The sequence below is a fragment of the Nannospalax galili genome, unplaced genomic scaffold (assembly GCF_000622305.1).
Source record: "Nannospalax galili isolate Female #2095 unplaced genomic scaffold, S.galili_v1.0 scaffold1437, whole genome shotgun sequence".
Lineage (NCBI taxonomy): Eukaryota > Metazoa > Chordata > Mammalia > Rodentia > Spalacidae > Nannospalax > Nannospalax galili.
This window is the reverse complement of record NW_008341050.1, coordinates 2,095,623-2,118,719: the sequence shown is the minus strand read 5'-3', so window position 1 is coordinate 2,118,719 and position 23,097 is coordinate 2,095,623. Positions and strand designations below refer to the sequence as shown.

Sequence of the window (23,097 nt, the reverse complement as noted above, 5' to 3'; positions counted from 1 at the left end):
CTCTCCGGCTCCTGGAGTCACTTTGAGGGCCAGGTGTGGTGTGAAAAGCCTGAAGAGTGAGATGCCTGTCCTCTTGTTACTGTGGATGTTGGAAGCTGTTTGGAGAGCAGATGGGGACAGCTCAACGTCTTCAGTCCCAGGCTTCTCTTCTTGGTATTCTAGGCAAGTGGGAGGCCTAGCTTTTGAGGCCCAAGCTGCTCCAGCTCACCCTACCCATATCCAGGTTCTCATTCCTTTCTGCCTCCAAACCCAGCTTTGCCAGGCCTGTTGCCTCATCCTCAGAGCAGATCTGACTGCTATTTTCAGATGAGGCCAGGCCCACCACCTGTTCCCAGCCCTGGACTTCTGAGGGCTCAGTGCCCTGAAATGAATTGGCCAGTCTGTACTGCTGTAGTCTCCTGGTAGCATGGTTCAGCAGGGACAGGTCTCCTATGGACACAGGTATAGTGAAGTTTGAGAAGTACCTATGCAATGAATAAACGAATGAACACAAGTTCTGGTCACATGGCCTTGGTCCTGCCACCTGTGTTACATGCATGCGGCCTTTCCTTACCAACTCAGGTCTCTCCCTCATTTCTTAAAACCTTTTCCTAAATTTCCCCATACCCATACCAGTCGCAAAGATAGCCACCTTTTCCCTCCAGACTGTGGTACAACTGACATCTGACTACATAATTACCACTCAATCCCAGTGTCACTTGTAATGTTCATATAGGTCCATAGGGTACTTTTGATCCACGAGTAAACAAGATGTCCCTTCTTTGGGTCGCCCCTAGGACAGAGTGCAGAGAAAATACTTGAAGCCAACATGATTGGTATATATAACATGATGTTGGCTAGACCACCAAAGGAACTCCTGCACTGCCATTCCTGCCCCCAACCACTTCTACACCAGAAAATAAGGCGAGTAGCATCCGAGGCAGCAATACCACCCTGGCCGCAGAGCTTCAGGGTGGAGGTTGTGAGGTTAAAGAACCCAGCGACATACAGACATCAAACTGGGTGGCTGGTGACTTGGTGGGTCCATCAGCTATGGGGTGAGCTATGGTATTCAGTCACTGCTTTGTAAGTTAGTCACAAGACCCTGTCCTCAGGGTGCATTTGTGGAGACCCCAAGGTCTCCTTAGCTGGCACAGGTGTTCATTTTGACTGCGGACTCTAGGTTTTTCTAGCTATGCGCTCATTCACTGTTTCAGCCTCATAGCTATCTCTCAGGTATTTATTAGGCTCCCTGTGGCAAAGTCACACCCTCCTTTGTAGATGATTCCATGGAGCAGACTGGACACTTATCTTCCTTCATACCCACTCTCCTCACATCCTGTTTCCCAGCATCCCATATGATTGTCTTCTCTTAGCTCAGAGATCTTAGCATTTCTTTGCCTTGCCAGGGTCACCCACTGTGAGACCAGAGCCTGGGGGAGCTGCTGTACCCCTCTTCTGCAGGGTCATGGCTGGGCTGAGGGAGGCAGACCAGGCAGTAAGATTACAGCCTCTTCTGGGTGTAGACCAGCCCCATAGCCTCTGTTTGGTTCTGCCTCTCTTGGCTCCCCACTTTAAAAAGGAGTCCCCACTTTCCTATCCCATGCAGCCCTTTCCCTCCAAGCCAGTTCCCATACACTTCAGGCAGGACCTCTCCAGGCTTCTAATCGGTTTCCGTGCCTTGATCTCTGTCCCCACATTCCTTTAGTGTGGTGCGCTGATTTAACACACTCATTCCCCAGCTGGCCAGGGCTGAGATGCAGCGTGGCCTGTTCAGTCTCCTGCGCTGGAGGACCCAGGCATCCCCCATGCCCAGCTAGGCCTCCTCAGCTCTCAGGGGCTCCATCAAGACCGTGCTCCACCCCGCCCTCCTCACTCCCCCCTCTTTATCTGCCATTCCCAGCATGTATGTCTCCTTCTATCAGTGTATCGAGCTAGCATGCCTCATCTAAAGTGTATATATTACCTAATAAAATCCTTCTTATTTGGGATTATTGCATCAAATTTTAATTTCCTCACTCGAGCAGCAGCATGTCGGCCTGCCCGTCAGTGAGGGGCCGATAGAAGGTAAAAAGAGCGGATAGGCTGCACAAATTACTGCCGGCGATGCCTATCAGCCCTTTGACTGGAATTGACTGGAATTAAGGACTGAGAAATAGGATTTTCTGCCTCCGAATCTGCTGTGGCAGCTCTCGTAGGAAGTATCCAGCAGCCCCCACCAACTGGCTCCCCCACCCGAAGGGCACCCCCTCCCACTTCCAAAGAAAACTACATGTCACCTTTTAAGTCCTTAATCCTGTCATAGAAATGGAGGCCGGGGTGTCCCAGCTGAGCTGGTAGGAAAGGAGATGGGCAGTGGTCCCCAAGGCTTGGCACAACCCCGTCTGGTCCCTACAGCAGTCACTTCCCCGAGGACACACCACAGAGGGCAGAGACACAGTCCCCTCTGGAGGAGTATACCCCCAGTTCTGCCCACCAGGCTCACCTGGCCCTCTCATTTGGGCCATGGTGAGTGACTCATCAGGCCCAGCCCTCCATTCACTAGTCACCTTTACTCCCCCCACGCTTGTGACCTTAAGCAAACCCCTGAATGCACCAAGCCTATGTCCTCATATATACCCCCTTTTTTGGTGAGGGTTACCAGGAGAACCTCGGTATACCCAACACTTGCTCCTCCTATGAGAAGGGAGTGTGAGAACTTGTACCAGGTGCCCAACAAAGGGTTGATACTCAGGAGATGCTCAACTAAAGCTGGGTCTTCCCTGTAGGGACCAACTCTTCAAATGTGCAGAGAAGTCCTTCCCTTGAGGGTAGTCTTATTAACCTTGGATATGGGTAATCCAAATTAACTGAAATTGTTTGGAAACGTGTGTGTGTGTGTGTGTGTGTGTGTGTGTGTGTGTGTGTGTGTGTGTGTGTGTGTGTTGAGGCACCCAAATTTTCATTAAATGCATACAGTATGAACCAGTTCATAGGAACAGTCCTTATATTACATTTGCTTTGTGTGTGTGAGTGTGTGTGAGAGAGAGAGAGAGAGAGAGAGAGAGAGAGAGAGAGAATGCAAGAGAGAGAAAATTACTGAACAGTGGACCTTATTATACCCAGTTTATAGATGAGAAAGCCAATGGTTAAGACTTATTCACAGGACTCAAACCCTTAACCACCTCTCTGCTTTTCTTCTTGTCACAAGGAGGCCTAGGCATCTGTCACCTCCCTGGGAGGAGCCTTGTTTCCCAGAGGGTCACCTCTCCATAGCATGAATGTCCGTGGAAGGGAAGGAAATGTTCAGCAGGGTAGGCTTGCCCCAGCCCTGCAGCTCGAGCTGGGCCTCCCACCCGATCCCTTGGTCATGTCCCCAGTGGCCTCACTCCCCACAGGCAGGCACTGCTGGCAGACCTCCTCCTAGAGGTCCAGCTCCTGCCTGGCAGGACTCCACTTCCTCATTCCTTGTCTTTGGAAATAAGTTGCAGTATATTGAAAATATAATCACCGAGACTCTGAAACAAGAGCCATGGGCTCCCCAGAGCCCCCATGCCTCTCTGTTAATTCCTTCTCATAACGTTTCCAGTCTTTCTGTCTGCACTTGTATTAAAAGCTCAGAGTTTTATTAAAAGTGGATTTATTTACCCAAAAAGAGATGAAACCCCAAACCTGATCAGGAGCCTGGCAGAGCTCACTCTACAGAATCTTGGGTCCGGCTCTGGCTGGGAGAGTAGCTTTTTGTCCTGTCCCCCCGCAGGGCCAGCTGGTCCCTGCTAAGTCCTGCCCATGGGGGATCACTCTGCTTTCCTACTGTAACCTGGGCATGAGTGTCCACAGGGATCTGAACACAAGACTTTAAGGAAGGAGGGATCTTGAGCCACAGTCCTCTCTACACTGGTGTGGCTGCCCTACCTACCCCGTCTTGTCCCCTTGAGCTCAACCCAACCTGCCTGGGACATGCAAGGGCATAGAGCTGCCCCTTAAGTATATTGCTTAGTGACTCTGCCTCAGAGCTATGATGACCTCTGGTGTAGTTACCCAGCAGACTGGTCCCTGCTGCAGCAGCCCAGGGGTAGCTGGGGGACCCTTACTAGGACACATATGACACTCAAGCAAGATGGAGCTGTCCAGATGTCCAGAAAGCCCGTCCTGGGAGCTAAAGCCTCAGGACAGAATTCTGCATCCTTAGGACCACCTGCTGGAGATAGACTGGGCCTCTCCTGATGAGGAGTGAGCCTTGGATGGGCAGGTCCCCCACAAAAGAGCCTCCAGTGAAATGATGGGGGAAGCTGTGTAGACCTTTCAAGTTCAGGTAGGCTTCCTTGTGGCTTCTATGGCCCGTGTGTCAGGAGCTCTCTGTGTTTGAAAAGAAGAAGCAGTTCTCAAGTTAGAAAGCTTAGGAAGGCAAGGTGACCCATCCACCAGGTGACTACTCCTTGGCCCCTGACCAGGCTAGAACACTCTGCAACTCCAGGGAAGGCTGGCACACAGGCCTTTTCAAATAACACGGGAGTGAGCACTTGTAAATGCTTAGAATAGCTTCTGCCACAGAGCAGTGACGTTCCTAAATGACGTTAGCATTATTCTAACAGAACCCTACAGAGAATGCATCCCCTGGTGGGCATGAACACTTTAGAGCCAGAGGACTTAAATGTGAGCTCTAGCTTAGACCGTCACTCCCTCCCTGCCCTGGGATCTTGAAAAGTCTCAAAGCTTCCTATCTCTGTTTCCTTATCTGTGAAAAAAGGGCATTGGGAAGGTAGAATGCATGTGACCATGACCAGCGTTCCTGGTAGCCCTCTGTGCCCAAGGAAGACATTTTGCCTTTCTGTGTCACCCTAGGCTCCTCAGGGGACACTTGGTAACTTATCCTCTTCATAGTGCCAAGGAAGATACTTCTGTCCCCAGGGGATGGGAGTGGGGCCTGCCCACTGTTCATCACCCAGGGAAACTGCTGCTGAGCTATAAATGACAGGCACAGGGTGGACAGGGTCAGCTGGCAAGGGCGGTGCTATGATGTAGGATGGGGAGCAAGGTAGACATTGTCCCCTGGCAAAAGGTGACTCTGCAAGTGGTGGCTGTGACGGTAATGTTGTTTTCTCCAAGTGTACATTTGTTTATTCAGGCAACGAACCACCCTATCCATTGATGCTTTTACATGCCGGCATGGCTTCCTAGAAACTCCTATAAGGAAGCCCTGGCCTGTGCTCTGCCTTCTCCCTGGAGCACTGTCCTTGTCATTTGTTCTTTCTGGAAAACTATTCATTCTGCAACTACTCATTCCACACAACCCATCCTAAATGCTGCCATCTGGGCACCCCTTTGCAGGCTCCCCCAAGTAGACTTTTTCCTCAGCCTTTCTCTCTCTCCAATGGAGTACCCCCAACTGTGTACAGCAGTTGTTTGAGCCCATGTCCTTGACCCCCTTGCTCTGGGAGAGCAGAGCCCACACTCCCTGTTCTGGCTGTCTCAGCTCCTGGTCCCTCCTCTGCCAGTGTTGAGGAGGGGGGACTGGGGTGGGGGGTAGGGCCATTGAACTCAAGAACCACTAGGTGCGATATTGTGTGGCACACACTTCCTGGGCAGTCTTGGCAGAAGGTGAGTCAGCCTGGAGAGAGAAAATGAGGGTGCCAGGACACCTACAAAGAAAGGTGGCACTAGGTAACTAAACTCAAGTCCCTCCTCTCTCCCATACAGGGTACCACTGTCCGTGTGATCACTGCAGTGGACCAGGATAAAGGGCGACCCCGGGGGATTGGTTACACCATCGTTTCAGGTAAGGTGAAGTCTGCACTGTCCCCACCCACCCCAAGAGAGCCATTCCTGGGGTGCTTAGGCATTGAGAGCCTGTGAGTCACGTGGGTGGCAAATGAGACCCACCTGCAGGCACAGTCCTTGCCTAGGGAGGGGACAAAGGGATAGAAACAGGAATGTGGGGCCTGGTGTCTGGGGACTCTGCAGAGGACAGGAATGTGTGCTGCTGCCCGAGGTCTGAAGTGATGGGCCTTTTGGGGTTCCAAGCCTGGAATGTGGTGACCCCCCTTTCTTCCTTTACTGCTCCAGGCTTTCTGATCTTACTTGATGAAAAGGTGGCAATTTTTACATCACTTTGGAACAAATAGAGCTGCCACTTTAGCTGATTCCATGGCCTCTCCACACTACATCAGGAATTGAGGTCGTGTCTGGGATGTCACAGGGGAGACACCTCGACCCCCTTCCCACCAATAGAGCCCTTGGGTGTGTGAAATAGCTACTGAAAGAATTGATGGCTCTGGGTGAGGGGGTCCCTGGCTTGTGTCTCACCCAAAGACTGACACATGTCAGCTCTGTGGGGCTATGCAGGGCTGGGGAACAACTTGGCCCCCCTACTTACAGATCTTGACTCTGTCCCTGCCCCATATGCACTTTGTCATAGCGTCTTCCTCAGCCTACCAGCCTCTGAAGGGTCAGCCTGATGTATTCAGCAAGGCAGACAGATGAAGAGGAGGACAGCAGGCCACCTGGCCAGCATTTCTCCCCCACTGCACCCTGTACCCTAAGAACAGGGACTGGAGTGGTCAGAGTGCTTCCCAAAGACAGAAATGTGTGGGTCTCCAGAAGGGAGAGGAGAGGGCCTCCTGAGCTGATTGTCCTGGGTAGGTCTCTGTCTCCTATGTCACCTGTAAATTGAGAGCAGTAAGAGTACTAGTGTTGAAGTGGTTTACAGGTCAGATGCCTTACTGTGTGAAGAGCTTAGTGACTGCAAGGAAAGGACTTTGTAAGCATTTGCTGTTGTTATTACTGCCAGCAGCTGATGAGACCAGGGAAGCTGCAGGTTACATTCCTGGGGTTACAGGAAACCAGAGGTGTCAGAGGCCTCCTACAATATGCAGTTACTTACAAGATTCTTTTGCCTCTAAGCCCAGGGAGTCCCAAAGGTCAGAGCAGATGTAGCCAGGCTGGTTGAGCATCCATGGGAATGAGGGTTTGGCCCCCTGCATCCCTCTGATGCCTCCCACCATGCCCACATGCTGATGTGCAGGCAGGATCCAGCCCATAGGAAACCCTGCTGTACACTTGTGGAATGTCTGTCACTCTGGGGTTGTGCGTTTTCAAGTTCCAGTATGTCCCAGCATCCGCAGGCTCCCCCATGAGTATAGTCAGAGATTCTCACCCTGTAGGACTGGACTGGGGCCTAGGAATGCTCCTTGCTCATGGCACAAAGCAGCTCAGATGTGCTCAGGTGTGAGTGGGCTTCAGGTCAGAATATGGGAAAGCAATCCTAGGAAAAAGCCCATTCTATAGGGGGACCAGGTGCCCCCGAGGGACAGAGGTCCTCTCCTGGTGGCACGGGGTAGAGGAGGGAGATTCTGATGCTGAGCTCCTCCAGGAGCTCAAAAATGGCAAGTGTTCCCAGTGATGAGGATTGGCGCTGGACGTCTGAGAACATCCAGGAGCCTGATAGGCTGTGAATGTGGGGGTCAATGTGCAACGAACCCCAGGCTGGTCTCTTCCTTTTCTCACTGCCATACCCCAGCACTGATGGAAGTGAGGAGCAGATCAGCTCAGAATGGAAATCCCTCAGTGGCACCAGGAGCCTGTCCAAGACACTGGTTCAGTGTGGTCCATGCTAGGTGCCAGCCCAGATCCTCCCCTCCCCAATCCTCCAGCCAGTTTCCCCTTCGAAATGCTCTTGGATAAGGAGGCTGGAGGCTGGGATGGTGAGTCTTTGGTGTCTTGGGTGGGCCCTAGAGTTCACAGTCAGGAGACAACCTCCTGTTACATCTTCCCAGGATTCCTAGAATGTTATACCCAGCAGCAGATTCCTTAGTACTAATAAGAGGATGAAAAGAGAGACCTAGGAGAAGTGTGGGGGCAGCTGGGGCAGGATTCAGAAACTTCTAGAAGGCCAGAGCACTTTCACAGCTTTGCTGGATGGATGCCTCCTTCCAACACAGTTGTGCCTTGAGGGCTTTGGAAAGAATGACAAATGGGTTCTCTTTCACATGCCAACTTTGATTGATTGGTAATGACTGCCTGAAGAGACTCAGTGGGATGAGTAAATGTGGTATTCAATTAGTAGAGTCTGCTGTGGGAGCAAAAAGAGAGGAGGAGGCATGTGTCAAATGTTTGCCATCCGGGGCACTTGGACTTTGGTGACCCTGATGTTTGTCACCACCCCTCAGACAGTGGGCAGCTTCGGGGAGGACCAGTCCTCCACTCCCCTTCCCATCCTCCTGGTTCAGCTGGCCTGGCCTACGCTGCTCCTGTCTACCTTACGCCCCTAGCCTGAGCAGCTAAGGCCTCCCAAGGATCCAGCCTTAGGGTGAGTCTAGATATGGAAGGACAGGAGGACAAAATTCCCAGGAAGCAGGTGGGTGGCGGGCTTGGGTTTGACCTCATCTCTACTTCCTGTGGCCAGTGTAGACACAGCTGAAAACAGCATTGTGCCAAGGCCTATCCCTCATGCCTGCCTCTGTGGAGATAGTCGTGGTCAGCCCTATTTGGAATGGCTTCACTAGTGTTCATTTAGCTTGAGTAGGCACAGAGATAGTTCAGGTACCCCTGCCTGAACACCCCATAACCGATACAACTACTTTCCACTGAAAGGAAGCTCTGGGGGGCGGGGGGAAGTGAGGGTCCTGGGGGCCTGTCCTGAGCTCCAAGTACCTCAGCGGCCTGGCCTGGTGGTGGTGACTATATCTGCTCACGACCTACCTGCCCCACATAGGTAAGACACAAGCCACAGCTCACAGGTGATCCAGGGCACAAAGTCAGCCTTCCCAGCTCTGAGGCCCTGTTCCCTCCAGGTTGTTTATCAGCCCACAGGCAAGGGGATTTATGTCTATACCAGAGTGCTCTCCCCACTACTAATGACCCCTCTGTTTTGCCAAGAACAAAGAGGCCTTCAGTGGTAAGTTATGACTCTATTGCCATCAATTTGTTCTCAGCCCCTCCTGGCCACACTGAGCCTGAGGAATGACAGGTTCTTTCCCATAGAGAACTTGGCCCAGATCCCTCTCTTCCCTCAGCCTGTGCTTGCCATCCCATACATCAGGAGCACCATCACCTCCAGGCCTGGATAGAAGGTGTTCTGGGGGCTCTTGTCCCAGCCTGAAGCCTTAAGTAGATATTCCCTGGCCTCATCCCTCTTCGGCCTGACACAGACAGTCCTACTAAGGAGCATCTCTCTCTACCCCATGCAGAACGCTGGACTTAGAGTTCAGGGTCATGGGTTTCAAGTCATCCTCAGCCATCTGCCAATGATATATTGCAAAAAGATGTTCGATGCCCTGCCACCCCAAAGATGTTTGGTGCCTGCCTGTGAAATGAGAGTGAGACGCCTAGGACTGTGGATGCACCTCAATGGGTAGAGTGCTTGCTTAGCATGCTGGGTAAGCTGGGTTCCATCCTTAGTGCCACATAAAGCCAGTTGTGGTGGTGTACCCCAGGGTACCAACACTCGGATGGCAGAGGCAGGAAAATCAGAAAAGTTTGAGGTCACCCTTGGCTACATACAAATTAGTGTGTTTGAGGTAGGCCTGGGCTACATGAGACCCTTATCTCAAAAAGCAGTGAATTAAGAGTGTGCATGTGGATGGGATGGTGCTGGAGAGTCTGAAGAATCATAAACATTAGTGAATTCATAAAGGATTAGTACCTGTCCAGGAAGCATCCTTGGGACTCTGGTTCATTTCTTCCTTGTCCGTCAGAGTACAATGTATGGGCCCAGGGCTGCTGCCCTTGGTGATTGCCCCCAAGCCATGCTGGCCCATACAGCAGCCCCCAAGGCGACTGAGTACTTGACCTGTAGCTGTTCTCAATTAAGAAGTGCTGTCCCTATGACGCACAGGGCTGGGGGTGTGGCTCAGAAACAGAGCACCAGCTTAGCATGTGTGAGGCTCTAGTTCTGTCGTAGCACTGCCAAGAAATATTAATTATAGTGTTTCCTATTGGTGATATGCTGAGATGGTAACATTTTGGATCTCTTGGGTTACATACAGCCTATTACCAAAATCAGTTTTCGGTTTTAGGATTTTAAACTTCATGTGTGCTCAGATTGTCATGGGAGACCCTGCTGTAGAGTGGGGCTTCCCTGGGCTTAGCTCCAGATGGTAACTGTGCCTGGCAGGGGCATTATGAGCCAAGCAAGCCAGCAATCAGTGGAGCATAGGTTCCACAGTAGGTACTCACTGTGGGAAGGACTTGCTCTGTGTTTGCTATGGGTAGCTGAGGACTCTCTGAGCTAGTGCTGATGTCCTGAGAGGGTGGGGACCAGGCACTCTCTTCATCTTAGGAACCTGCAGTTTGGCTAAGAAGATAAACCTATAGATGGGTGAAGCGCTGTGAAGAAATCCAGGGTAACTAAGGAGCTGTAAGCGGGGAGGAAGCTGGGCCAGTCTGGGCCTGAGATACACCTTTAGTGAGGTAGGGTTAGATGTTGGCATGACCTGGTTGCTCCCTGGGGGTGGGGGTGGGGGCTCAGACAGTCCTCTCTACTTTCCTTAGTAATGGGAAGTGAGGACATTCCATAGAGTGGTGCGCACCCAGTCATCAGGAACCAGAGCCTTTCCAAGGTCTGGCTATTGAGACCAGCCTGCATCATGGATCATGCACCGTGCATGGCAATTAGCAGGAAATGTGGTGGACTGAGACAGGAGAGTCAACTGTCACCTGCAGCGGCGAGTCACTGCGGCTGAGAGCAGAGCACAAGGAGGCTATGGGGAAACAAACTGCTGAGGGTGGCTGGGCCAGCTGTGTGGCACAGGCAGTGCCAGCTTTGGTTCCAAGACCACCACCTGAGGCCACTAGGGCCTCAGCAGAGTCAGGACAGGGCTGGGTGTGGTTTGGGTGAACTCAATATGGGCAAAGTGGAGTCAGTGGGTTGTGGAAGAACGGGCTGGAACAAGCAGATCAGCTGGAAGAATGTTATATTGTCCCACCGAGAGGTAACAGCAGTCCTAACCAGCTGCCACAGTGCAGGGACAGAAGAGAAAGAGGAAGGCAAGGAGGCCACCAGACTGAGTGACTGACAGCCAGGTGGTACAGGCGAGGGAGGAGGCTGGGAACTCCCAGCTCTATGCCTGATTTATTTTTCCCTTTCTTTTTTATTTGGGGCATGGAACATGGAACCCTGGACCTTGCACATGCTAAGTGCTCTACCTCTGAGATACACTCCTAGCCCCTGAACCTTGACCTTGGCCTGATATATGCCTTTAGAGCTCTGGACAGAGGAACCACAGAATTTAACTCCCAAATGTTACTTGCTCCCAAGAAGCTCCTTCTCCTGTCAGTCGGGTGACCTTCAGTGAGTCACTCCCTCACAGTTGCAGAAATCAAAGTAAAGGTCCCTGTGCTCACTGCAGCACTATTCACATAAGCCAAGATATGGAGACAATATGACAGTCATATGCCACATAATGGGGTCTTGGTCAGTAGTGGACTGTGTAGGTGGTCCTACAAGTTACATTGCCTGTGACATCTCAGCCAGCTTAGTCTGTGTAAGTGCACCACAGTGTTCATACTGTGACAAAAATCACCTAACATGTTTCTCACAATATGCCCCTGTCATTGAGAAATGTATTATTGTGTGTAGACACACATGCACACAGAAAAATAATATTCACTCTTAAAAAATAACTAGAGCTTGTCTTTTGTGATATCATGGGTGAACATAGAGGACATTGCGTGTGATCAGCCAGATCCAGATATGCTGCATGGTGTCACATGGTGTATGGTAAAAGAAAATAACTTAAGTAACAAAGAGAGAATATCTCCTGGGAAGATCCTGCTTAGAGGATACCAACTCAGTCCTGAGAGGAGTAAGTCCTGGAGACTGCCGATGGCAATTATAGTAAAACTAACATGGTGCATGCTGGGAACTCACTGAGGGGAGAGCTCAAACATCATCACACACTCTAAATGTTGCTAAACAAGGCAACAAATGTGGTCATCAGCATGTCTTTGAGACTTGCTGAAAATGCGTGTGTGTATCAGAGCATCCTGTTATACACCTTAACCATACACAGCTTTGGTTTGTCAGTCAAGCCTCTACAAAGCTGGGTATTACACAAAGTGACTGTCACTTGGTGAGTGGCTGCCATGGGTGGTACCTAGCTAGCCCTCACCCCATGTCAGCTGTTACCCTCCTCCACTGCCCAACAGACGCACTGCCAGCATGGCCACTGTTCCCCTCACAGCCAGGCCCCTGGGTGGGTAGGGATGCAGTTGAAGTGCTTCTTTCAATAGACTTCATGGACCACTCACTGGATTCTCTTCTGCCTTCCTCTGCTGTAAGGACCAGATTTCTATCCTCCTCTCAATCACTCACTATAGGGAGTCACTTTAGAAGAGGCTGCAGGGCAGTGACCCTCCTCCACATGGGGTCCTTGAGCTAACATAACCAGGGAACCTGCTAGACATGGAGATTCTCAGACCCCACCCCTGCCTACTGCTCCAGGCACTGCAGAGCTAAGGCCTGGCCTCCTGGACTTCTGAGTCTGGGTCCTTCCATCTCCATGGGCAGCACATCCATTGCTCACACATACTAGATGAGGTGGTCCTTGGAGCCTCTTCTCTGTAGCAACAGAGGCAAGTAGCCATCTAGTGTGTATGGATTTGGTTAACAAGGCCCTGCTGGAGCTTTCTAGAGCCAGCCTCACCCTCAGCCTGAGCATCTCCTCTGTCCTCTCTAGGAAGAGGACCAATCCCTTACAGCAGTCCACATCTCTTTTCCCATCTATCTCTGCCCACCCCACCCCCCGTCTTCCCCATAACAAAGACTAAGAGGAGATCCCTACTTACTGGGTGTCTGTGGCCTGGCTACAAGTTCTCCTTCCTAGTAGTCTATGAGAGAGAGGTTAATCCATTTCTAGACAAGGGAAACAAGGCTTATAGAGTGTGCCACCTTGGTTGGCCAAGGGTCATAGATGCTAAGAGGGCAGAGGAGGGATTTGAACCCCAATCTCTCGGATGCTCCAGACCACACCCAAGTTCTGTGATAACAGGGGTCCCCAGACCAGCAGCATCAGCATCACTGGGCGCTTGCTGGATAGAGATATAGAACTCTTCCTAAGCCCTGTTGAGTTAGAAGCTGGGGGAGGGAGCAGGTGATGCTGATACTGCCAGACTGGGTGCTACCACACTCTGAGAAACTTGGCTTAGGGAAGAGTTATGTTCTCCACAGGTGATGTCACCCCTGAGGGCTTGAGATTTCCTATTGAGAGGGTGAAAAGTAACTAACTCTTCCTATGTGCGAAGCTCAGATGATATGTCTACAGTATTAAAGTTGCACATTGTGGAAGTAATTAGGAAGAGAAAAGTCTCTGGGGACTCATGGGGTGGAGCAGAGCGGGTGCAGAATGATGAAAAGAAAGTTAAGAAGGTACTGGTGGCACTAGAGAGACGGCTCAGTGGCTAAGAACACTGGCTGCTCTTGCAAAGGATCCAGGTTTGATTCCCAACACCCACATGGCAGCTAACAACCATCCGTAACTCCAGTTCCAGGGGAATCCAACACCTTCTTCTCACCTCCATGGGTATTGCATGACATGGGTGCACTTACATGCAGGCAATACACTCATACACATAAAACAAAGCTAATAAATAAAAAGAAAGTACTGGTCTAGAATAAAGAACAAGTGAGAAGTAGATCCCAGTTCCTCATCCCACCTTCAAAGGCAACAGCCTCATATGAAAGGTCACATGGGGCATGCCAGTCATAATATTAGAGGACAAAGGGGTCCCAGATTCCTTTCTGGATTTGCTACCAGATGAAAAGATTTTTTTTGAAAATATGTTGAGTGTTTAGGAGCAAAAGCTGCACACATGTGCACGTGTGTATGTGTGTCTGCATGTATATGGGAAATAATCATTTATAGTTACACTTACATGAATATACACACATATGCAACAGCAACAGAATTGAGCCCCTGGCCACAGCCTGCTGGGGCAGCTACCATGGGAGGCCATCCAGCGATGTACATCAAAGCCCTTGTGATTAACTGCTGGACATTTTTCTCCCTCCAGAAAAAGAAAGCTCAGGAGATGTAGAATTGCTTCGGAGATTTGAATGGCACCCAGCCACTGGCTTGAGATAGCACAGTGGGGGTCTGGAGGCCCCAGAACTTCAGGCCTAGCATGTGATTTGGTACTGAGAGATTGGCCAGGGAAACCTCAGAACAGATCAGAGGGGGTGGCAAGGCCATTGGTTGAGGGCATGAAGGAAAAAGAGTTGGGTTCCTGGGTATGACTGGGGGATGAGACCAGGGGCTCACAGGAAGGTTGGTTATATGGGCGTTCTGCATGCATCAGAACAGGAAGACCTGACATAAAGATAGCCCACTAACATGCCATCAGGGTCACCTCTCCAAAGGGAGGCTGGGGGCAGGGAGCACTGTAGAGATAAACAGAAGGGGCTTGAGCAGACTCTGGTGGCAATCCAAAAATAGAAGGGACAGGTAAAGGAGGGGACAAAGTAAGCTTCTAGCCTCTGAGCTAGGTATCCAAGTCCTGGTGGAGGCCTAGGCAGAAATGGACATATTTGTAAGGTAAGCAGATCTGTGAATCGACACCTGCGAATGCCACTCTAGACCCAGATCAGTACATGCACCAAAGCATCCCATCCCTCACCCAGGCAGACATCACCAGCTGAGCCCAGTGCACAGATGGGCCTCTGAGCCTTTCTTAGCCAACCCTCTGCCAGTTGCTATCCATTGACAAGAACTGGATCTCTCTAGCTACAGCTGCAGTAAACGTACTGTCCAAGGTTTAGCCTGCTGACATCCCCTGACCTGGAACTCAGCCTCTGCAGTAAGAAGGCTGATTGAATTAAATAAACACTGTTTTTCAGTCCTCTGCCTCTACCATACCCAAGCAATGTCAGCGTATACTCTCCACTCTGCTCCTCTCAATGAACCCCAAAAGGGCCCTCCTCCTCCCCTTCCCCTCTCCAGGACCCCCTTCCTGCCAGCAGCTCCGCCTTGTGATGCTGTCTTTACTGCCACCCGGAGAGGCAGGGTCCCTCCTCTCTCACAGGACGTAGGAGCCCTGGTCAGGAACTGCAGCCTGCCATTTGCTTCCTTCCCATCAATCACACAAGTTGGGAGACTTTTAAGAGGCTCCATGGTGACACAGTCTGAGATTACCCTTTCTGCATCCTGTCTACCCTATACCTCCCATCAAGGGCAGGAATGCCCCTTACTTGTAGCACAGTGGTCTCCCAAGTACCCACCCGTTGAAATATTCTTAGGCCTTCCCTTACTGCTTTCCTGTAAGTTCACTTGCCCAGTGAGGTTGGAATGGAGCCGTGGACCCTTTAATTTGCCAGTTCAAGGCCAGAGCCACTTCCCTCCTGGCCCAGTCCTGGCAAAAGTGGCCATGGCATTGGGGGGGGGGGTTCAAGTTCAGGGTTGGCTGTTGCTTGGGATGGGACAGTCTGGTGTAGTTTCCACCACCCATAACAGTTCAGTTTATCTCCTTTGGCCCCTCTTGCTTTGTAATTTTTGGAAGGACTTCCAAGTTCTTAAGTTTGGGGGATTATAAAATTAGCCATCACGTCATTTGTGATCTTGTTCTCTCTCTTCACTTGATATACGTTAGCTCTTCAGAATTAATTTAAACAAAGTCCTGGATTCACCCTCAATGCTGGTTCGTGTGTGGCTGTTTTATTTCACTCTCAACTTTGACAACATGTGGACACCGGGAACCCCCGGCCCCTTCAGAACTGGACCACTGCTTGCACATCACACCTGCCTCTGTGACCCACTGCCACCCCATCTGCTCCCTCCCAGCCCCCAGAGCCACTCATTTCAATCTTTACTTCCTAGTTCCCTGGCTTTGGCAAATTATCCCATGCATGTATATCATATTATTTGGACTTAGTTGTCTCTGAACTTTTAAAGTATCATGTTTTGGGGACACAGTCTCATGGACTATTTTCCACTTACTCTCTGGGAGCCCCCCATCTTGTCTGGTATTGGTTATCAGTTGCTCATCTTCAGTAGAGCATATTATTCCACCTTATGAAAACTTCTGATTTTTGCTGTTACACACCACTCTGCCTTGACCATATTGTCTGCCTTTCTCTGCATGTGAGGGACACTTTGCTTTGGCCATGACATCATCTCTAACCCTCCCCATAGCCCCAGAACATGGCTGGCTAGAGCCCTTCTATAGAAGAGGAAATTAAGACGCACAGAGCACATGAAACCCACTTAGGCACATGCATGGTGGTTCAGGAGTCAAACCCAAAGCTCTGTGTTTCCAAAACCCAAATTCTCTCTGCCCTAGATACTAAGTGACTCACGTCAGCCTGTGGTCTGTATACAGGACTGGATATTAGGACTGAATATTTGGCCATTTGTTCTGTTAACCAGTACATATTAACTAAGCAGCTACTGAATGCCAGCCTCCATGCTAAGCTCTGGGGACCAACTGGGAATGAAGAGTCAGTGCCATCATCCACATAGACTTACCATCTAGCAAAGGAGAGGAACAGTAGACATCAGCAAGGGGAGTGTGGCTCAGCTGGGTGAGGAGGAGGTAACAGTGCACAGGAAGGCTCCAGCCTCCTCCTCCCAGGCTATGGGCACCCAGCAGAGCCTTGCCACACCCCCCTCAGAAAAGGTCCTTATCCCTGGGGAGCTTTGAACTTCAGATGAGCCCTGCTAAGCGCTCCAGCTCCCAGCTCCCCTTTTTCAGGCGCCTTGGATGGCTGCTCAGCGTTCAAAGCAGCCCCCAGCTGGGGCTAATCTGAAATAAAAGTTTTTATTTATCTAACTTGATACCTGGTGCAAGGTTAAATCATACAAGAGAAAAAGCAATAAAAGAGAAAGATTAAGCGTAAGGCTCCTGCTTAGGCCTGCCCTTTTGCAGTATGGTTACAAAGATATTAAGCCCAAAGTCACCCACAGCCCCACACTGCCTTTTCTAGCTCTCTGGGCTTGGTTTAGCTAAAGCAGGGAGAGGGAAGAGGGTGGGGGACACAGGAGGGGACCCTCTGGGGTGCCCTGCAGAGAGGGTAAGCCACCAGATGGAGTTCCAGTCGCTCAGCCCATCACACGCTTCCCACCCAGCTTGGCTGATTCATGACTTCCCTAGGGAGCTAAAGCGTTGACATCTGCACCTATGTGCCTGCCAGCGCATTTGTGTCATCAGTATTTATTATGAGCCCACTGGGGGGCCAGGCCTCTGGGAGGGAGGAAGTAGGACTCCCTTAGCCACGAACTCACAGCCAGCCTGCACTCAAACACTCTGTGACCTTGAGCAGGTACCCCTCCTGTCTGTGCCTCAGTCTCCTTACCTGTGAAATGACTATGTCAGCAGGGTCATTGCTGGGGTGAAGGTCCCAAAGCAGCATAGTGTGTGTCTCATGTGTAGTAGGCACTCAAAAAATGGTATCTATCATTAGCTTCAAAAAAGTGCCAGTCTAGTTCATAAAGAATATCTACAAAAAATGGTTCCTAGGGCTGGGGATGCGGCTCAGTTGGTAGGGTGCTTGCCTGGCACAGGTAAAGCCCTGAGTTCCATCCCCAGCACCATACAAACCAAGCATGGTGGTGCACACTGGTGATCCCTGTTGATGTCCTCCACCCTGGGAGGTGGAAGCGTGAAGGTCAAAAGTTCATGGTTAACCGCAGCTACATAGTAAGTTCAAGGCCAGAGATGTGAGACCTTGTCAGAGAGGGAAAGTGGGAGGGAGGGAGAAGAGGAGGAGGAGGAGAGGAAGAAGAGGAGGAAGGGAACAACGCAGTGATGGGAGGGAAGGGAAAAGGGAACAGTTCCTGGGTTCCTCACAATACAGGCTTCATGGTCCAGTCCTTCCTTTCCTGCCTGTATAACCTGGCCTCTGCTCTCTGAATCCTTACCTAGCATTTCAGAGGTAATCTGTGGTTGGATAGGTGGGTTCAGTGGCTTTTATGCCCCTAACAGATATCCCCTGCACACAGCCACTTAAAGAGGGTGACTCACTGCCCCTACTACCAGAACCCTCTTAGCCACTTCACTGGCCTTGCACCCCTGGCCTCCCCATGACTCTGGCGCCATGGTGGATCATGAGCAGAAATACAAGTGGCTTCCCCATACCCCTCACTTGGAGTCAGGCCCCACAGAACCTTGGCTTGGACCCCTATGTGCTGTCACCCTCATGTAAAAAGCACCTGTAGCTCCAGCCTGCAGTACCCGCCCTTCCCTGTATAGAGCCAAGTAGGGCCACAAGATGCCTACACCACTCTCCCTACACCATCTTTCCTTCAGCCCTAGCTGAAAGCCCATCTACCAGTCCACCAGACACGCCCAGGGCAGACCCAGGGAGGACGCACCCCTACCACACAGGGAACTTGTCATGGGAATCTGGAGTGAGGTATCTGTAAGTAGTTCTGGAGGTCAGCAAAAGCAGTCCTTCCAGGATATTCCCCAGGATAGAGAGATGTAGAGGAAAGAAGCCCTCAATTAGAGGGCTTCATTGTTCTTCATTGCTGTGACAAAATACTCTGACCATTACCAACTTGGGAAGGAAAGGGTTTATTTATCTTACATCTCCCAGGTCACAGTTCATCCGGGAGCCCAAGGTAGGAACTCAGGGCAGGAACCTGGAGGCAGGAGCTGGACCACAGGCCATGGAGGAATGCTGCTTACTGACTTGCCCCCGCCCCCAGGCCCTGCTCAGCCTGCTTTCTTATGCAACACAGGCCCACCTGCCCAGGGGTGGCACCACCCACAGTGGGCTGGGCCCTCCCACATCACTCGTCAAGAAGATGCCCCTCAGACATGGCCACAAGGCCAGTCCAATAGAGGCAATTCCCCAATTGAGGCTCCCTCAACCCAGGTGTGTCAAGTTGACACTAAAGCTATCCAGCACAGAGGGGTAGGGTGTGAACCGCATTTGGGGTTAGGGTGCTGACATCCTCTTAAGGACCAGGCCTCACATTAGGAGAGTGTTGCCTACAAACCAAGGAGTCTGTCAGGAGAACAATGGCTAACACTTCTTAGGCACTTTGAGAACCAGCCAAAGCAATTTACCTGCCAGCAGCAGCAGGAGGAAGAAGAAGAAGAGGAAAAGGAGGGGGAGGGGGGAGGAGGGGGAGGAGGAGGAATATCCTGAGATCCCATGAAACCCTGCTGTGATTGTCCTTCCCATTTTACAGGCAGGGTCACTGAGGCTGGGTTGCACAAGGTCACAGGACTCAGGGCGGAACAGGCTTTGAACCTAGCAGGCATGCTCAGAAGCCTGTCCCCAGTTCCCTGCCCTGCATAGTTGTTGCAGTACCCCTCACCTTCCTACCCCCTCTCTACCTCTAAACTCCCCTTTCCCTTGTGGGAATCTGAGCTCCACCCCTAGGCTGGGCTAGGCTTGGCTTCTTGTCTGGCCCCACTGTACCCCTCTGCCTCCCTCACTGTCAAGTGCTCTGCCCAAGGCAGTTAACTAGCTGCTCCCCATTCAAATATTTGACCAATATCTCGGGACAGAGATTCCCAGGCTGATTCCAGACACTGATTGAAGTGAGCAAACACGGGCACAGAATGAATTTCTCCCCTGAGCATCCATGCTCTGCCAGCTGCAGTCCTCCCTGGCCCCCTGAAGGGGCTGCTTTTTTCACAGAGATGGGTGGGATATGCCACTGCTCTAGTTCAGCTTCCACTGTGAGGACATGACAAAGCCATACTCCAAAGGACCAGACCAGACCCAGCGATACACCCTGAAACCCAAAAACCCAGGCTGGAGGACTCTTCACAACAGTGAAGCACGCCAAGGTTGTTTTAAAGGGACTTGTGACTTGCCCCCCAACAATGATGTGGTTCTTAAAAGGCAGAAGAGCCATTTAGTTGAGATTCACAGGAACACCTCACCAATGAGGGTTTGAAGTCTTTCTGTCCCTTTAGAAGTCTGCAAGGACAGGAAAATCACCTGGGGGTGACTGTGATATTTAGAAGCCTCCGTGAGCCATGGAAGAAACTGGAGCATCTGCCGGGAGGTGATCTTAGACAAATCACTCCTTTGCCCACATGGCATCTACAGTGGCCAGTGTCATCAGAAGTCATCCCCAAGACAGGAGGAGGCCAAGACAGGGGAGGGCCCTGGGGGAGGACCCTGGCGGCACCCCAGTGCCTTCTCCCCAGCTGTGACATCCATACTCTCCAGTGATCACCAGTGGCATGGCTCAAGTTCACATAGGGTATGAAATGGCATTGAGGCGTATGGTGAGCTGGTTATTCTCTTCTTGATTTCCTTCAGTTTATATTTCTGTTGGTTCCACTCAGGACAAGGTTCGGTTGGGTGCTCATGTCTATAACTTCTCTCAACCTCTGCTCACATCTCTTTGGAGCAAAGAGAGCAGGCTGGGCCTGAGGAGATGACTCTGCACCTAGCCACAGAGGCAGACCATGGGGCTGTTGCCCTTCTTCACCTCTGGTTGGGCTGACAGACTGGCTCTGTTAGTGGCACTCTTATACAGTCCCCTTTACTGTGAGTATTAAAGGGATAAGTCAGGATAAAGAAAAATATTGCAGGTTGCAGACAGACAGGGCCAAGGCTGGAGGACAACACTCAAAACATTGGGGCGTAAGAAACCCCCATGTGTGGACTGAAGAGATGGTTCAGTAGTTAAGAGCTCTGGCTGCTCTTCCAGAGGACCCAGGTTCAGTTCTCAGCACCCACATGGCAGCTAACTACTGTCCTAAATTCAATTCTAAGGGATCCATTGGCTCTCTTCTGACTTCCGTGGGCATTGCACGACATGGGTACACTTACATACAAGCAGGTAATATACTCATATAGATAAAATAGCAAAATATTTAAATTTTTTTGATTACCATACAAGGAAGTGGGTTGCACTCTGACATTTTCATATACGTACAACATGTATATATGATATATATGCATTGTGTATGTATATTTTGTTCTTACCCACCCCCACTGTCCTCCCCACTTCCCTTCTCCCTCTTTCTGGTCCCCTTCCTCCTCCAAATAGTTCCCTATTCTGCTTTCATGTCACATGGGGTTCATCACCCTTTCTTGTTCCTCCTTCTCCCCTACTTTAGACCTTGCCCTCCCTTTCTAGGACCCCTTTCTGTGTGTGTGTGTGTGTGTGTGTGTGTGTGTGTGTGTGTATTTAGAACTAGTTTCTACATATTTGTCTTTCTGAGTATGGCTTATTCCACGTACCATAATGATCTCTAGTTCCGTCCATTTTCCTGCAAATGTCATGACTTCATTCTTCACAGCTGACTAAAGTTCCATTGTGCATGTGTACCATGGTCTCTTTATCCATTCAGCTGTCGATGGGCATCTAGGCTGGTTCCATTTCTTAGCTGTTGTGAACAGTGCAGCAGTAGACATGGATGTGCCAGTATCTCTGTGGTATTGCTGACTTACGGAGCCCTTCAGGTGGATACCCGGGAGTAGTACAGCTGGGTCATATGGTAGATCTATTTTTAGTTTTCTGAGGAACTTCCATACTGATTTCCATAGTGGACTATACCTGTTTATAATCCTATCAGCAGGGAATAAGTGTTCCCCTTTCCACACATCCTCTCCACCATTTGTTACTATTTTTTTCAATGATGGTCATTCTGCCTGAACCCTCAGTGTAGTTTTGATTGGCATTTGCTGAAGGCTAAGGATGTTGTCTGTTTTTTCATTTGTCTGTTACTTACCTGTACTTTGTCTTTGAGTGCCATCTCTTTATTTTATCTGCCCATATTTTAATGGGAGGCCTTTGGCTTGGGTATTTAGTTTTTTGAGTTCTTTTTACAGTGTAGATGTTAATAAACAGCCACAGAGACATCTTCCCACAGCTCTGAAGAAGAAGGGGCTGAGATGAGTCTCACTGGCTGAGATCCAGGTGCTGGCGGGTGTTTCCCTCTGGGGGTACAAGGCACATCCCCTCCTTGGCCCTCCCAGCTAGTAGCTGCTGCCTGTTGCTGGCTGTGGCTATATCAGTCCAACCCCTCTTGACCAACCACACAGCCATCTCTTCTGAGGTTATAGGTCCTTCTACTCCATCTTAGAAGGCCCTCTGGACCCCTGTGATCATACGTAGAGCCCACAGTAATCTCCCACCTTGATGTTTTTCAATGACCCACCTCTACCAGGTTTCCTTGGCCATGTCCCATGAAACTCTGCAGTTTCAGGATTTGTACCAGGGTGGATTTGGTGTTACTCATCCTGCCTCAGCATCTCTACCCTCAGCTTTTCCCCTCTTGTCTCTCACTGGCTCCCTCATGGTCTTCTTGTCCACAATGGTTCCAGGCCTCTTCTGCACGGTGGCAGTCAGCCATCTCTGCATTCTAGGAAAGCTCAGCACCATAAACAGCACCCACGAGCTATAGAGGTCTGGTAGCTTAAGATGCCTAGGCAGATGGCATAGAAGATGGGAGCCTCCAAACACACCTAGGTCTTTGTTTTGTTATTTTGTTTGTTATCGGGGATGGTATTTTGAGACAGAGTCTCCCTATGTAGTCTAAGCCAGCCTTGAACTCATGTCCATCCTCTTGCCTCAGCCTTCCCAGTATTGAGATTATGGGTGTGTGCTACCATGCCCAGCCCATATAGGACATCTTTAAAGATAGATGGATGGGCCAGCAAGACAGAGTAGAGCTTGTAGAAGCAGACTCAGGAATAAATGCGGGAACTTGATATATGATACAGCTGGTGCACAAATCAGCAGGGAAAGGGTGACTTGTTTAGTTGCTGGTGGTGGGAAAACTAGTTCCCCAACTGGAAAAAATAAAGCCAGATCCCCAGCTTGCACCATATACTAGGGTGGACTCTGGATGGATTAGAGACCTCAGCATGAAAGAAAAAATACAAGACTCATAAAAGAAAACATGAGGGTATATCTTCGTGACCTTGCAATAGAAAAGGACTTGGCACTCAAACACTACAGGCCCCAGAAGAAAAATGGGTGGCCATCTAAGGCCATCAACTCTGTAGGAATGTATGAGCAAAGTCAGCAGCAGGTGATGTATGGAGAGACGATTTCTACAGCAATTAAAACCAACAGGGGCCTTGCGGGTGTAATATATGATGAATTCCTGGAAACCAACAAAGCAGAACTGGGGAATCCAGTATAAAAACAGGCAAAGGGTATTCCTGGGATGGGAATCCCCCATGACTCGTGAACAACTAGAAAGAAAATGAAGCTACTAGAAATTAGT

The 23,097-nt window shown here is 50.4% G+C and overlaps 1 protein-coding gene across 1 annotated transcript in view; it reads left to right on the top strand.

The window, feature by feature from the left end:
- The window catches only part of Cdh23 (cadherin related 23), a 426,621-nt gene that overhangs the window by 172,768 nt on the left and 230,756 nt on the right, over positions 1 to 23,097 (top strand). Inside the window, exon 9 of the mRNA XM_029565149.1 lies at positions 5,659 to 5,737. Coding sequence (XP_029421009.1) covers positions 5,659 to 5,737 — 79 coding nt within the window. The remainder of the gene's footprint in view (positions 1 to 5,658; positions 5,738 to 23,097) is intronic.